At 38.6% G+C, this 16,391-nt stretch overlaps 2 protein-coding genes across 4 annotated transcripts in view; one reads left to right on the plus strand and one right to left on the minus strand.

Moving 5' to 3' along the window:
• Positions 1-13,040, minus strand: part of ORC3 (origin recognition complex subunit 3) — a 69,708-nt gene extending 56,668 nt beyond the window's left edge. For 2 of the 3 annotated variants that reach the window (XM_032339088.1, XM_032339086.1), the window contains exons 1-4: positions 12,941-13,040; positions 8,843-8,897; positions 2,909-3,006; positions 850-994 (exon numbers count right to left, since the gene is read on the minus strand). In XM_032339088.1, the coding sequence (XP_032194979.1) occupies positions 850-994; positions 2,909-3,006; positions 8,843-8,897; positions 12,941-12,964 (322 nt within the window). In that variant the 5' untranslated portion in view covers positions 12,965-13,040. The remainder of the gene's footprint in view (positions 1-849; positions 995-2,908; positions 3,007-8,842; positions 8,898-12,940) is intronic. The other variant, XM_032339087.1, reaches the window with a different exon arrangement.
• Positions 13,041-13,125: 85 nt separating this feature from the next.
• Positions 13,126-16,391, plus strand: part of RARS2 (arginyl-tRNA synthetase 2, mitochondrial) — a 60,719-nt gene continuing 57,453 nt past the window's right edge. Inside the window, exon 1 of the mRNA XM_032339090.1 lies at positions 13,126-13,213. Coding sequence (XP_032194981.1) covers positions 13,178-13,213 — 36 coding nt within the window. The 5' untranslated portion in view covers positions 13,126-13,177. The remainder of the gene's footprint in view (positions 13,214-16,391) is intronic.

Consider the following 16,391-nt stretch of genomic DNA (forward strand, 5'->3'; position numbering starts at 1 on the left):
CTGAGCAGAGAGCCCAATGCGGGGCTTGATCTCAGGACTCTGAGATCATGACCCGAGCTGAAGGCAGAGGCTTAACCCACTGAGCCACCTAGGCGCCCCGGTAATGAACAGTATTAAAGGTAGTATTAAACAATAAAATAAGTCCTTATCTCAGTGCCCGATATGTCAACACACCTTGCATAAATAACAAATTTTAAGGGCAATGAAGAGTATATTTGAAATCCAAATAAATCCAACTTTCTTTCTAAAAGAAATAAGGAAATTTGCTAGTATCCCAAAGAAATTTTTTTCCATTACCCCTCAACCAGATGTTTGGTTAAAATGGGACATTAATGATGAATATTTAAGTGCCTAAGAAATTCACAATCTGCAGTTTGAAAGCAGTTTATATATAATTCATCTAAACCCTATTCTAAACAATGTTAATACAGTACTATAAAACAATCTAATATTAATAAACTAAGCACAGGGAAATAAAATTAAGGTCATAGATAATTCCACTGAAGAGACAACTAAAAAAAAATCTATTTACCCACCAGTGTTTATTACGGAATTCAAATCTCATATATTCTCATAAAATAACTAAAAAGAGTAACACAAATATACTTCCTCTTCATTTTTCTGACAAAAAAGTTGAGCAGGGTACTAGCTAATCCTGGATCAATTTCTCTTCATTTACTGATGTATGATCAACATAAAGAACTTTTATTGGTTTTGAAAGTATATAAAACTAACTATAATTAGCTTAATTCTATAAGAGACAAAACAGGTTTATCAAACCAGGTTATTCTCCATTATTCTCAACAACAAAACCACTAATTATAAAAACAAACATACACCCATACATACCTAGAATAAGAGCAGCAGTTGGAATTTCTCTGAGTTTTATCTGACAGGCCCAGTCTCTTGAATTCTTCTGAAATCCAGAACACGACTTTTGCAGAAATTCAATTAGACTACTGAAGAGGTTTTTATTTAATTCCTCTTGTAGTTGCTAAGAAGAAAACACAAAACTTTATGAATTATTATTAGTAGTAATCTGATGCATCTTCCTAACTTTGACAAAGAAAACTGTCATGAATTCCAAGGATGACATGTAAAATGATTATTAGATGGAAGAAATTTAAAAAAAGTTTTTTCCTTAAATCTCCAGTCATTAGTACTTTGGACTCCCTCACTAAGAAAAATCTCATTCAGTCATTCAACAAACATCTACTAACCACCTTACAAATGAAAGGTAGTCTTTATCCTAAAAAAGTGGGGGAAAAAAAACTGAGCAAGAACATTTACAATTAAAATACATTGGGCATTGGGTAGAGTGCTATGATAAAGAACAGCACCGCTCAACTTAAGCTGAGGAGGTGACATATCTGAGTCAAAACATTAGAGCAGGGGATGGAGGAGGGATCATATGGAGAGGAAAGTTAGAAGGAATGGGGTGTAGAAGAAGCAAGGAAGGAAGCACCAAGTACCTGGGGAACCACAGTCAGAGCTAAGTATCAAGAACGTGAGAAGTGGTAGGGAATGAGCCTGGACAAACAAGCAAGGGGCTGGGCCTATAAAGTTATACTTGATGTTAAAAAGTTAGGATTTTAGCCTGTGGGGAGAACCACTGAGGGAATGTGAAGTAGAGACATGATTCCATCAGGGTTAAGATGGGTGAATCAGGCAGCACTGTGAAGGGGATGGGGAAGCTGTACTGGCAGTGAGGTGGGAAAACTCCTGCAGCCGGCCACAGGAAGGACTTTTCATCCCAAGTCATTGGCCATGAGTTGGCCAATGGTGCCATAGGGACTTAGTGACAGACCTGCGGGGTTTGACATCAATGGCAGAGACAACAGTTAGAAGGATCATCAGGATCCAGGTTAAGAAATGAAGGCCTAAACTGGAAAGCACAAACTCAAATACTTTTAAGGGTCATCTGGAATACATAAATGAGCAAAGCCCTAGGTGGAAAGCAATAAAGAGTAGTGGGAAGCAGTAATAAACAAAGTCCATAACCCTTCCACAGGCATTAAAAAAACAAACAAAAAACCACAACACTGTATTGGTCAAACAAAACAAGTTTACTCAAGATGTTGGCCCTAGAGCTACGAATCTGCCATAGCAGAGAAATTATTTCAGAGCTAGAATATAAAGAACATAGAAACTGGACATGAGGATGAGGGAATGAAGTAGTTTAAAAAATAGCTTGACTTCTTACTTACATAACTGAATGGATAATTTATTTTTTCCCAAAGATTTTATTTGTTTATTTATCAGAGAAAGAGAGAAAGGACAAGCAGGAGGACTAGCAGGCAGAGGGAGAAGCAGGCTCCCTGCTGAGCAAGGAGCCCAATGTGGGACTCAATCCTAGGACCCTGGGATCATGATCTGAGTCAAAGGCAGACAATTAACTGACTGAGCCACCCAGGCATCCCTAAACAGATATTTTAAAGAGTGCCACCACTTAAAAGCAGTGAGGACTGGCAGCTATTAAAAATATATGTTCCAGGGATGCCTGGAATGGCTCAGTCGGTTAAGCGTCTGCCTTCTGCTCAGGTCATGATCCCAGCGTCCTGGGATCGAATCCTTGCTCCGCAGGGAGGCTGTTTCTCCCTCTGACTCTGCCTGCCACTCTGCCTCCCTATACTCTATCTTGCTGACAAATAAATAAAATCTTTAAAAAAAAAAAAAAAAAAAAAATATATATATATATATATATATATATATATATATGTTCCAGTACCTGAAGCTACGCTTAATATCTGGAACATGAGTGATTTTTTAGAACATACATATTATACTAAACTAGTATTACCTATGTTTCATCAATAGTCTTGAAAATAGATGGAAAGGAAGATGAAAAGGAACAAATCTGAGATTTACATTATTAGAGAAATATGAAGTCATTAAGAAAAGTATTCACCTCAGTTTCAGATTTCATTTGTTGCCATATCAACTGATAAGTTTCAAATCGAAGCTTACCATCCTCAGACTCATTTTTCCCTTTATTAAAATAGTCCCCTAAAAACACAGAAAGAAATAGGTCAGTTTCTTTTTTATATAATAAAAGTTAGAAAATCTCTGTGAAAAGTCACACAGTAAGGGAGGGGACTAAAATATGAACCAAAAATACATATATTTGGAGACAGGTAATATTCAGTATCCTTTATATTTAATTTTATTTATGTCTTGTATTTTTATTATAATAATTGTAGCTATAAGATTAAAATATCTTTAATTTTTAGGCTATATTTCTATCATGTACTTCTCTATCATGTACTTAAATTGCTAACAGTATTTAATGGATTTGGTTTGAGACAGAAACATTTAATATTAACATATTTTCATTATTTGAAAGCCTTGTATACTTCACTTCATATATTTGCTCTGAACTCTCCTTTATGAAATGATTCTTACCACGATTCTTGTTATTTTATTCAATTGACACAAATTAGCCCAGCCTTCTATTTAGTCTGTCTATATTATTTTATATGCTTTTTAATGTTTTCCTCCAAATGGTTAGCCATTCATCAAAACACAATTTATCAAAATACCAGTGGTTTTCAAATTTCTCAAACCATGATCCACATTAAGGAATACATTTCATATCATAATTCAATACATAGATGTTTAACAGAAACAAAAACAAAAGTTCCACAAAATAATACTTATCATGAGATGGCAAATGTTTTCTTTTCTATTCTTTTTTTAAAAACTATTATGGCTAGGTCGATTTCATGACGCACACTTGGGCTTTAACCTTCAGTATGAAAACATTCACTTAAATAATCCATCATGTCTCCCACTGATTTGAGGTGCTCTTTTATCTCAGTACTTAAAAATGCACTTGCAACTATTTTCTAACTTCTTTTTTTCTACTGAATCCAAGTCTAGTCCCACAGCTGTTCTGAACTATCTGAAATCATTAAATGATTGGAGCTTGTAGTACATTCACTTACGGAATAATTCTAGGTCTCCCTCTTACCACCACACACAATCATTCTTCTTCCAATTATTTTAAGCCATTCCTTCAAATAAATTTTGCCATTGCTAAAAAATAATTAAAATAGTATTTTGACTGGATAAAATAAAATGTGTAGGTTGATTTGGGAAGAAATAATATTTGTAATCTGTTAGAAAATCTACATCCAAAGCACTACAGGTTTCTTCTTTTAATCAAATATTTCACACTCCTTGTAGTTTTCTACATTCTCTCATATTTCTTATTGTTTACTGCTAGGTATTTCATTGTAACAACTACAACTTTTAAAGAATTCAGTGAAAATACATATTTTGTTCCTGATTTCACTGAGAAGCCACTATCATTCTACCATCAAGTTTTAAAGTTGGCTGGTAATTTGGAATACAGATTCCCTTTTATGTTAAGGAACTTTGCTTCTGTTCATTGTTGACTCAGAATTTTAGGCAAATAGTTTTTTGGGTTTTTTTTAGATTTTTTAAAAATTTATTTATTTGACAGACAGAGATCACAAGTAGGCAGAGAGGCATGCAGAGAGAGGAGGGGAAGCAGGCTCCCTGCTGAGCAGAGAGCCCAATGTGGGGCTCGATCCCAGGACCCTGGGATCATGACCCGAGCCGAAGGCAGAGGCTTTAACCTACTGAGCCACCCAGGTGCCTCTAGGCAAATAGTTTTTAAATTTATCAAAAACCTCAGAATATACGGAAGTCATTGTACGGTACAATGATAAGAGAGGCGCATGGGTGGCTCAGTGGGTTAAAGCCTCTGCCTTCAGCTCAGGTCGTGATCTCAGGGTCCTAGGATCGAGCCTCGCATCGGACTCTCTGCTAGGTGGGGAGTCTGCTTCCATCTCACTCTCTGCCTACTTGTAATCTCTGTCTGCCAAATAAATAAATAAACTTTACAAAAAAGGGAAATATACCATTATTAAGAAACAAAGCAGAATAATAAGGTAACCTTAAATAGAACAAAAATAGCCATTTTACTTTGATAATGAGTAAAATCATATAAAATGTTAAAATAGCAAATCAAGACATTCATTTTTTACTTGCTATAATGTGGCACCAAAATACTAACCAAAAAACTGTCAGAAACTGGGAAGTAACAGCAGCAGGACAATTCAACTTGTTACTATGACTTCTCTCAGCCATTTATAGATCAGGAAGGTAAAAAACCAATCAGCATTGAGAAGATCTACAGAATATAAGCTCTCAGTTGACAGGTTCCTTCCCTCTTCTAAGTGCTTGACTTCAATGCAAACATCTCCTACAGGGCCAGGGCCACCATCGTCTCAGTCTCTCCAGACCTCTCTCTCTCTCCAGGTCCTGCCCAGTCGTTTTCATGGATGTACAGTCATCCATAGAACACAGACAAGAGGCAGAGTTACCAGTCTTCTATTAGGTATATACCCAAGTGTCTTCAAGTCAGGAGACAGATGGTGGGCAAAATGCAGGGCATCTTCCTACTTCTTCAGGCAATCTATTTCAAGAATTGAAGCCAGTGAAGGCAAGTGCTAAAATCCTTATTCCTACACCATCTGTTTTATAATCAGGGTCAGTTCCTCTAAGATCTCGTATTGAAACAGTATCTATTGGTCTTAGGTCAGCCCAATTAAAACAAAACAAAACTAATGTACTTAAAAGCAAAGTTCAAATTATATAATTAAATACATAAGGCTTACTAATACTAAAACTCTGAACAAATCTTAATAAATTATAGCTGAAATTCAACAGAAAAAGTTCTAAGGAAACACTCACCTCATCTTATGAGACGTAGTACCAAGTAATGGTTAGACCAGAGGTTCTGGAATCAGACAACTGGGTTCAAACCCCAGCTTGGCCACTTACTAGCACTATAAGTGAGAAAGTTCTAAGTATCCTCGTATTTTAATGGAGATACTTATAATAGATTCCTCACAGTGTGCTGAGAGGATTAAACAAAGTAACACATACACAGGGCTTAGAACAACCTCGCACAAAATAAAAACTCAATAAATGCTAGCAATTTCATTAGTTGTAATGATATCGCTGGTAATACTAGATGTCATTTCATGCTCTGTATCCTTCATAGATAATGGGAAATGAAACTTGAATTTTCTCTGAAAATGAACTACTTCGAGTTTAGCAGTCTTTAACATAAAAGAAATATGTTCACAAGTCCATCACTTAAAAATACTTTAAATTGTAGCTATTCTTTGCTCACTATTTCTAAGTCTATCACTGTCACTTTTTATCAGGGAGGAAGCAGGGAATACAGAAAGTTTCATGTTTCTTTGAGACTAAGGCTAAGAAAGTATAGAACTTAAGATAATGGTTTATTCTGTTAATGAGAAAATGGATTCTTATTATAAATCATATTCCCTACCCTCTGGTCCCCTCAATATGAACCATCATTTTATAATCTGCTCCTTAAGCACAGGTTTCTTATCTAGCTGGTCCCAAACTGAAGGAGTAACACCCTAAGATCTGCATCATGCGAGGATTTGGAAAAGTCCTATTCCATAACTACAAGTTCTTTATTTCCTTAGTCATATAACAGTAGAGTTCAGTTTTTCTTTTTTAATTCAAAGCTAGTGCATGCATATGCTTAATTCCACATCATAATTTTTCCATCAGAATTAATTTTTACAGTACTGAATATTAAGTGTAAAGAAAAAGGAGCTTTTAGGTTTCCTTTTCTAATTTAAATTCGATTAATTAACATATAGTGTATTATTAGTTTCAGAGTATAGTTCAGTGATTCATCAGCTGCACAGAATACCCAGTGCTCATTACCCAGTTATGCCCATCACCCAGTGACCCCATCCCTCCACCCCCCTTCCTTTCAGCAACCCTCAGTTTGCTTCCTATGCTTAAGAGTCTCTTATGGCTTGTCTCCCTCTCTTATTTCATCGTCTTATTTTTCCCAGGTTTGTTTCTTCTACTAACCAGAATCAGGTTGTATGTACTGTTCTTTGATGTGCTTGTTGGAGACTCAGCCTAGCACACTCCTTTTAATCCATTATGTATTCCACAGAATTAGTGTCTCTGTTCAGGTTGCTTCTTTCTGCTGTTGTAATTTTGTCCACTTTTGTGCACAAACTTGAGCACAGGGGCTGGAATTTGGGGGAAGAGTGCCAGTTTGAGCCCTTGATAATCTGAAGTGAAGGCATGGTAACTTGGCATTGAGCAGATGGCAGGCCGAGGCTGCTGACTCAGGCAGGAGGAGGTCAGCAGGACTGTGAATTTGGGTTCCACAGGCCAATGGCATCATGTGTGACAAGGACATTGCTTGTTTCCTTTTAACTTTTGTTTTTCTGGGAAATTTTATCCCTCCTTCTATTCTAAATGAAAGCCTTGCTAGATGGAGTACTGTTGGCTGTAGATTTTTTCCTTTTAGCACTTGGAATTTATCATGCCACTCCCGTCTGGCCTGCATACTTTCTGGCGAAAATCCCAGCTATTATTTCTTCAGACAAATCTTCTGTCCTTTTTCTCGCTCTTCTCCTTGTGGGATCCCTATCATGCGACTGATGCTTGACAGTGTCGCTGAGTTTCCTGGATCTATTCTCATTCTGCATATTTTTTTTTTCCCTGTGAGCAGCTTTTAAAAAATTACCAACATTTAGGTACCGCTTCCAGAGATTCTGATTCAAGTGGTCTGAGATGGGGTCTGGGCATTAGTATCTTTAAAAAGTTCCCCAAGTTGAGGGGCACCTGGGTGGCTCAGTGGGTTAAAGCCTCTGTCTTCGGCTCAGGTCATGATCTCAGGGTCCTGGGATCAAGCCCCGCATCGGGCCCTCCGCTCAGCAGGGAGCCTGCTTCCCTTCCTCTCTCTCTCTGCCTACTTGTGATCTCTGTCGGTCAAATAAATAAATAAAATCTTTAAAATAAAAAAAAAAAGTTCCCCAAGTTGAAATCTAAATATGGTCAATAGATTATATCAATGTTAAGTTTCCTGGCTATGATACTGTCATCAGTTACCCAAAATATTACCACTGAAGATTACTGGGTAAAGTGTACAAGGAACTCTACACTTTCTTACAACTATATATGAAAATCCAATTATATCCAAAAAACCCCAAACACAATTTTTTCTTATAAGTTCCCCAAGTGATTCTAATCTGCACCTATAATTGAAAACCAGTACTATACACATTTTCTGGCAGTAATGTCATGATTTGTTTGAAAAAGTCAATTCTTTCTAACATGACCACCAAACAGATTACCTGGAAATGAATGAAGAAAGTGAAAAAAACAGTATTTTTTTTATGTTTAATTTCATTAAGAAATAATTTACAAATGATAAAATATGACTGTTTTAACAGTTCAATGTGTCCTAACTTGCATAACTGCTCCCTTGATCTAGAAAACATTTCCATAAGTCGAAAAAAGTTTCTCTTGTCCTTCTGTAGTCAACTTCCCCTACCAACACCCCAGGAAATCACTGACATTTTTAAGACAGTCTCTCTCTGTTTTTTAAATTTCCTTCTGAGTTAACCTTATTATTTTATTTTATTGATATATGCTTTTAAGTAAGCTCTATGCCAAATGTGGAATGTGGGGCTTGAACTTACAACCTGGAGATCAAGGGTCACACACTTTGCCATCTGACCATCCAGGCACCCCTAAGACAATCAAACTCTTTTGAAAAACAGAGACATATCCTTTGAAGAAAATTTATTTTCTAATTTGCCTTTTGAAGGTATATTTGGATTCCCTTTTAGACTGAAAGTCTGGGATGTACCTTATCCCTTTCACTACACCTTGGAACACAACTGTCACATCAAGAAGGTAAGTCAGTCAAATTTAGACAAGAGAATTACTAATTTAACTAGGGTTAGGTAAATTTAAGACTTAGGGCAGGAAAATTAGCCAATTCGATATTAAGACATCTTACCTACTGGCACAGAGATCTTTCTCTTCTTGAAGTTTGGCTTAAACACAAAGCAGCCCTTAAAAAAATAAAAGAAAGGAAGAAAAAAGCATAAAGTCAAAGTATCCAAGGAACAGATAAATCCAATTAACCAAGTATTTTATGGATAAGCAGATTTTTTAAAAAAGACATTTCTTTAAAGTGCTGAGAAATTCTCTTCTATCTGAATTACAGGAGGAAAATTCTTTTTTTAAAAAGATTTATTTATTTATTTTTTATGGAGAGCGTATGAGGGCAGGAGCAGTGCGGAGGAGCAGAGGGAGCCAGAGAGAATCCCAAGCAACTCCCTGCTGAGTGGAGACTGGAAAGAGGGGCTCAATCCCAGGACCGTGAGATTATGACCTGAGCTGAAATCAAGAATTAGAGGCTTAACCCACTGAGTCACCCAGTTGCCCCTAGCAAGAAAATTCTAAATAAAGGGACTATCCATTTCTTTCTCCTCCTTCCCACTGGATGTTCATCTTTGATTTTACTCTTAGGGAGCTAATCTAAGAGAAAAAGAAAATATAAGCTGATGAAATTTAAACCCAGAAAGGTTTCATTTTTATAAAACTCAGAGAAGAAAGAACATAAGTACTATTAAAATGAATAACACTCTCTCATTTCAAAAGAAGTATTTATTATTTAATTAAACTTCAAGTATCCATAACATGGTCAGGACATAGATAATTTGGCTATTGTTTCACCTTATATACCTTTCTTTATCTGATAAAAGTCTTATTTATCTGTGCTGGGAAACCTTCCTCAGTTCTCTAGTTAGAATTATTCCTTTCCCTAAGATCTCACAACACTAAAAGGCCTTTATTTTGCTTTGTTTTAAATCAATTTCACTGTGTATCACAGTTATTTAAGGGTCTGTCTCACCAAGTAGTTTGTGAGTACCTTCAGAGTACAGGCTGCATATAATTCATAATTATTTCCTCACTGTCTAGGACAGGCATTAGCATATACATTAGGCAATCAGTATATGGAATGAATGCTTGCCAAGTAATTTTCCTGGTAATCTCCTAGCTACATTTAGCTTCATGTTATTATTTGGCTAGTGATACACAGCCCCCAAGCTACTGGTCCTACGTTTATTCTACCAATCCTAAAGCCATGCACCACGTACGGCTTCTTAAAGACTACCATTTTTATGGAAAATGAAAGAAAGAATGAAAAAAATATACCTAGAAAAAGTCATCTCAGGATAGTGTTAAAGAAATCTAGGCAAATATAAAGTGGCCATTTGGATAACAGGATCCAAAATAAGTTCTGTGCCTTATACTCTTGTATTTGCAACGAGTGAACTATTGAAATACCCATTCACATTTAGAAAAATCTTGTAGTACCACAACAAGCTTGTCATTGACTCCTTTCTATATCCACCTGCAATTCAGTAAAGGAAAAGGAGCTAAGAATGAGTAAGATATACAAGGGCCCAGAATAGATCCTAAGGTATGGCAGGTAGTAATATGGTTAACCACTTTTAACTGCTGATCAAAATGATGGTATTTGAGAGAGAAGCAGTCTAGGAGGAGAGCTAACAGGTAGAAAATATGACAAGGAAAAGGAAGTTTAGATAGGTTTAAAAAAAAAAAAAAAAAAAAAAGCTAGCAGTTCTATGAGCTCCTGAAATAGTCCTTAAAGAAACTTACTGATACAAGTTCCCCTTCATAATCATCTCAATACAAGCATTTCTATTATAATGTCATAAATGCTTTCCTGAACAATATCTCACAATTCTTGCAATATATACAAAAATATGAGCCTTATGCAATGAAAAGGATTAGAGAGCAGACCACTCATCAAAACCTATGGAACTTTACATCAGCACAAAACAGAAACAGTACCATTCCTAATAAAAAATACTAGTGTAAGAGAACTGCAACTACCTCCATTTTGACCTAAAACTTTCCAATAATTAAGTTCTTCTTTATAGCTTATCTTTTTTTTTTTTTTTTTTTTTTTTACGATTTTTTTTATTAAATTGTGAGAGAGAACACCAGGGGGTGGTGGGAGAGAGAGAAGCAGACCCTGTCAGGGAGCCTGACATAGGGCTCAATTCCAGGACCTGGAGACCATGACTTGAGCCAAAGGCAGGTAGGTGGCTAACCACCTGAGCCACCCAGGCACCCCATCCAGCCGATCTCTTAACTCAGGCAAAAGTTCCAGTGGGCACAGCTTCTCCTGATGGTAATGGAAACTAACCACTCAATCAATAAGGTCTGTCCTGAGACAGTAAGACCCCGCCCACGACTGACTCCAAGACAAAGATCAACCTGACCTCTACTGCCCTCCTTTGTCCTACACTTTTCTCACATAAACCTGGAAATATTATCAGCACTTTGCAGACCATCTTTGAGACTCTAGGTTGCTGTCAGAATTCTCAGTGCTGGCCTCACTGAAACAAATTCCGCTTTCTTTCTTTCTTTTTTTTTTTTTTTTTGGTGAGTAAAGCGATAGAACTTTATTAAGTAAAGACACAAAAATCTCTCAAGAGTGAGAGGGGTACCAAAAGGGTTGCCAACAAGGGTCTTTAGGGTTGGTCTTTCATAGAAAGCTAACCAGGGAACGTAAATCTTTTTAAAATTCCTATTGGTAACACCATCAATGGCTCATTTCTTTTTAGGGGTTGGTTATTATTTGTTGGTCACAGGTGATTATCATAAAGCACCCCCGCCCCACCCCAGCACGTCTAGGGCGGGGTGGTCCTCCACCCCATTCGTTTCTAGTTTCCCTACCACTCATTTCTCCGATTTAGGATTTTGTCGGTAGCAAGGGGCTGAAGGTGGTCTGTTTGGGACCCTGGAGTCAAGTGCTCTTTCACCCCTGTAACCAGGCTACACAAGCACAGTTAAACCTCTTCTGGCATTTGCACCTAGCATCATAATCAGTATTCTATAGACTTAAGCTCTATAGCTTTAAATTCCCCTTTGATACTAGTCTCAGAAGGCACACCTTCCCATAATTCTAGTTTAATTTTAATCAAAATTAAAGATCAGATCCATGGCAGAGCCTTCTAATCTACTGTTTAAACGTAGGGAGAAATGAGTTTGTAGTTTTTTCATCTACATTCTCAACTTTATCACAGCTTAACTTCAGCAGCTCCTGGCTGCACTCACAATATTACTAACAGTCTTGCTTGGGTCTGTAGCAGTGCTGTACAACTAAACTTTTGGTAATGAAGGAGAAATATCATGTCTCTGCACTAATATGGTAGTCACCACCACATGTGGTTACTGAGCACTTGAAATGTGGCTAGTAAAACTGGGAATATGAATTTCTTATTTAATTTTAATTAAAACTGAAATAGCCACATGTGGCTACTGGCTACTTATATTAGACAATTTATCTTCTTACCAACCAGACTATCATGTCTTCCTGAAAGCCCTGACAACGTAAGGCAGCCCATATGAGGTCTATGTGGTCTCCTCCCCCCACCCCACACACAACTTTTTCATTCTCATTTTTCACAAGGTTTCCTCTCTGATTATACTGATATTTCAACTTCTTTGATAGGTCATCTTATTTCTATCCTCTGGGCCAAAGAACATGTCATTCCCCACGCTAGAACAGACTCCCTACCCCCAATCCTTTGCCTAACTGCTACTTTTTTCAGGTCTCAGCTAAAATATCCTTTTCTCCAAACTTTCCCAGACCCCAGGCATTCTTGCTAACAACCACAATTTGTTATCATCACCTCATTGGTGTTTAATGTCTTTTTTGAGCACAGTCTATTTTGTTTACCACTCTATCTCGTACCTAACGGAATGCTTGCCGCACATTTATAAGAAAGAAAAAGGAAGGGACGGGGGGGGGCCACATCCTCGGGGGATTCGACCTTCACAAACCAGAACTTAAAAGTCCTCCAGGCCAAAACAACTAAGGCTGGTCGGTGTCTTCGCTCCCGGAGCAAAACTGACCTCAACTGCACCTAGAGTAAGGACGCTTCGGCTCAGCCCGCCACTCCCTACCCCTCGAGCCTGTTCACTGAGGCCTACGTAACCTCTGCTACATCCCTTTTCCAAAAGAGAAAGAGGCGAGGGCAGAGTCTAGTGGGCGTACCTCCTCCCCACGTACCTTGGACACCGAGGAGGTGGCCATGGTCCCACCGGCCCGCGGGATTTGCAGCTGCACTCGGGATTTCCCGCGCTCCCTCGCGGCAGCAGGGCAGAGGTTAGTGGCGGGCCACGCGGCTTCCTGATTGGTTGGCAGAATCCTCCCGAGTGGGCTTCCGGCGTGCATAGGCGGGGCGTACAGAGGAGGGCGGGGCGAGGATTGGGCCAGGAGGTTGGTGCGCGTTTCGTGGAGGCGGACATGGCTTGTGGCTTCCGCAGGTCCATCGCCTGTCAGGTACGGACCGGGAACTGGCAGTAGGAGCGGAACCCCCACCCCGGGTCAGCCCTCAGTCAGCGAGAAGGGGATTCCACGAAAACCCTGTTTCGGTCGCCTTCTCCCTCCTCTCTGGAGCTGCTCCAGCTGTGGAGGCAGACCTGGTGGAGGGTCAGCCATGCAGCCCAAATCTGTTTTTCAAGAAGAGTAAATCCTAAAAAGCAGATGTTGCTTCCCTCAGTCCTTTCTACCCCAGAGATTTATAAGCTTGACCCTAGTGGAAAGTCATTGGACCATGGTTAGAATCCTTTAGAAATCAGTGTCCCTTACAATTGGTGAAATTGCTAATGGATCTGAATTTTCATTCGAAAGGATCTAATTTAAAAACTGGTCGTTTGTCTTGCAGTCATTTTGGTCGTCTGTCCTAGCGTTATTTTTGGTAACTCCAAAGGCAACGTGAGAGGCTGTTTTTCTTGATTCAGAGTCCTCTCTGTGAACAGCTCTGTAATAAAAGGAATAAAACACGTCACCATTAGATTTCAGCAAAAACAGTTTTTGAAATTGCAAAGAAACTTTCAATTGACAAACCCATTTCCTTTTTTATTAATGGACATATTAGTGGACGTATTCTGCCTGGTATATAATTTCCCTCAGCTTATTTTTACAGTATTTCTGGACTTCCGTGGGAAAATTCCTCTGCCGTGTCTTTGTGCTTATAGTCGTATTGCCCCATCCAATGCCGGCTTCTCAGATACCACCCAGGACCTTCTGATAGGACAAAGCTGAGTTTATGGTTTACTGCGGTAAGAAAGAATACTTCAGCAGAGTGTGGTCGTTTCTGGGAAGTCAAGGTCAGATTTTTCTTGAGAATCTGAAGTACAGTTTAAGGCTGGTCTTTCGGTGGCCCAGGGTGAGAGGGCAAGGGAGTGGAGGAGATGGCTTGATTACATACTGATCTTCACAGAAGGCAAGGGAGTGCAAAGAATCTTAGGGTACAAACTGCTGGTGCTTTTTCTTGAAGGCGCCGCATGAATCTACATTTTTCTAAGCACTATCATCAGTCCCAAGGTTTAAAATGAGTAGAATATGCGGGTGGCTCAGTGGGTTAAGCCGCTGCCTTCGGCTCGGGTCATGATCTCAGGGTCCTGGGATCGAGTCCCACATCGGGCTCTCTGCTCAGCAGGGAGCCTGCTTCCTCCTCTCTATCTCTCTGCCTGCCTTTGCCTACTTGTGATCTCTCTCTGTCAAATAAATAAATAAGTAAATAAGAAAAAAGATTTAAAAAAAAATGAGTAGAATATGGCTTCTGGCCTGGCCTGGCTCTGGACTAACTTGTGGAAACACATGTATAAACAGTTAATTGCAATACAGTCTGTAACCAGTGTATTAGAAATGTGTGAAGTGCTAAGGGAATATGGAAAAGACAGCTTCCAAATGTCGGGAATGCTTTGTGGAAAAGGTAATATGGAGGAGCCTCAGTCCTGAAGGAAGGATGGATAGGAATGTGTACCAGGTTAGTAGGGTGAGAGCTTAGGGTGTGGTAGGGTATCCCAAGAACATCATATGTGTGGGCAACAGACCCATGAGAGAGTGTGGTGTTTGTTCACGGAACCACAGTATTCGGATAGGACTGAAATTTAGAGTATGCCTCTTGGGCCTCACCTCAGTAAGTCCTTTGGACTCTGTATCTTCAAACTAATATCTTGAATCTTTCCATTCTTTTCCATCCCTGTTGCCCTTTCCTTTCCTCACCCCAAACCCAGCTACTATCACCTATGTCATTTGCTTACAACAGCATTCTGATGGGTCTGTTTCCATCCTTGCCCTCCTTTAAATACATCCTCCTTATAGCAAAAAAAGTGACTTCTCAAGTGTAAAATCATGTCACTTACCTATTTAAAACTGCATTGCACAAACTATACCAGAACCTTAACATCTTTCTTTCCAACATCCATTCATACCACCCTATTCCTTTCTGCAAGATCCTAGCCCCACTGTAATTTTGCTTTTCTAACAAAGCAAGGTCTTTCCATTCCCATTGCATAGATGATTCCCTGTGCCTTAAAGGAAATGATTTTATATAATGACTCTTCGTGCTGGATGGAAATTTCACAAAACAGTACTTATAATGTATGTGCATTCTTTTCTGTACCACATTTTTTAGAAAATCCTGGTTGGGACTCACTAAATTTATTCCCAACTGACAACCTGTAGTTTGAAAGGTGTGTCCTCCAGTTGCTCTCTATCTCAGACCCTTGTTTGCTTCCATCATAGCATCTATAAGAGTTAATAATTATTTCACTTGCTAATTATTATTAGGTAATTAGTTATTTTGTTTTGTTTTCCTTGTTTTGGTGTGTTTTCTCTACAGGCTTCATGAAGACAGCATGTTTTATTCACTGTTTCTCTAGCACCAGCAGAGTGCCTGAAACAAAAGGCTGTTTATACATAGTTAAAGAATAAGTCATCTATTGTAATGTAATATAAAGTTTGCAGCTTCACCAAATGAGTTCATAATTTTAAAGCTGTGAGATAAAAAAAAGTGGAAAGGATTAAAATCCATTTGTGTGACTGACTCACTCTTGGCAGGTTAATTAACCTGTCAGCTATAAAATGGTGGTATTGATTCCAAGTTTACAGGATTGTTGCAAGGATTAATGATAATGATGAAGAAAACAATAATAACTATTGTTTGTGGAATATCTCACTTGTACCATGCAGTTTTGGTGAACTTCATGGGGCTATTGATAAGATCTAATGACATGTTAACAGAAAGTTCATAGACTCAAAAACTGTGAGGGGTTTGTGACTTTACCTTACTAGTCAATCACAGTTCCATGGGTGGTGGCAGAAAACATGAGTTCCCTGGGTGGAAGAAAAGGATTATTCACAGCAATAGTAGTAGACAGAGTGTCAGCATTTACTTATATCGGTTCCCCAGGCCACTCTTCTAAGCACAGGGTGATGTGAAGAAGGTCAGATAGATGATATGTGCACAGGCCAGGTGCTCTGTCACATAGAAGAGGGACCCTTGAGGCTTTGAGGATGGGTAGTAAGCATGTTTCCCTTTGCTCTAGACTGGGACACTATTTCTGTCTTACAAATCTGTTTGCTATATGAGCATCCTTGAAAAGATTTTATGTCTGCTTACAGGACATGCAGAAACTAGGAATCCCATAGAAATTTGTCTCCTGTCACT

Source organism: Mustela erminea, chromosome 4 (assembly GCF_009829155.1).
Source record: "Mustela erminea isolate mMusErm1 chromosome 4, mMusErm1.Pri, whole genome shotgun sequence".
Taxonomy (NCBI): domain Eukaryota; kingdom Metazoa; phylum Chordata; class Mammalia; order Carnivora; family Mustelidae; genus Mustela; species Mustela erminea.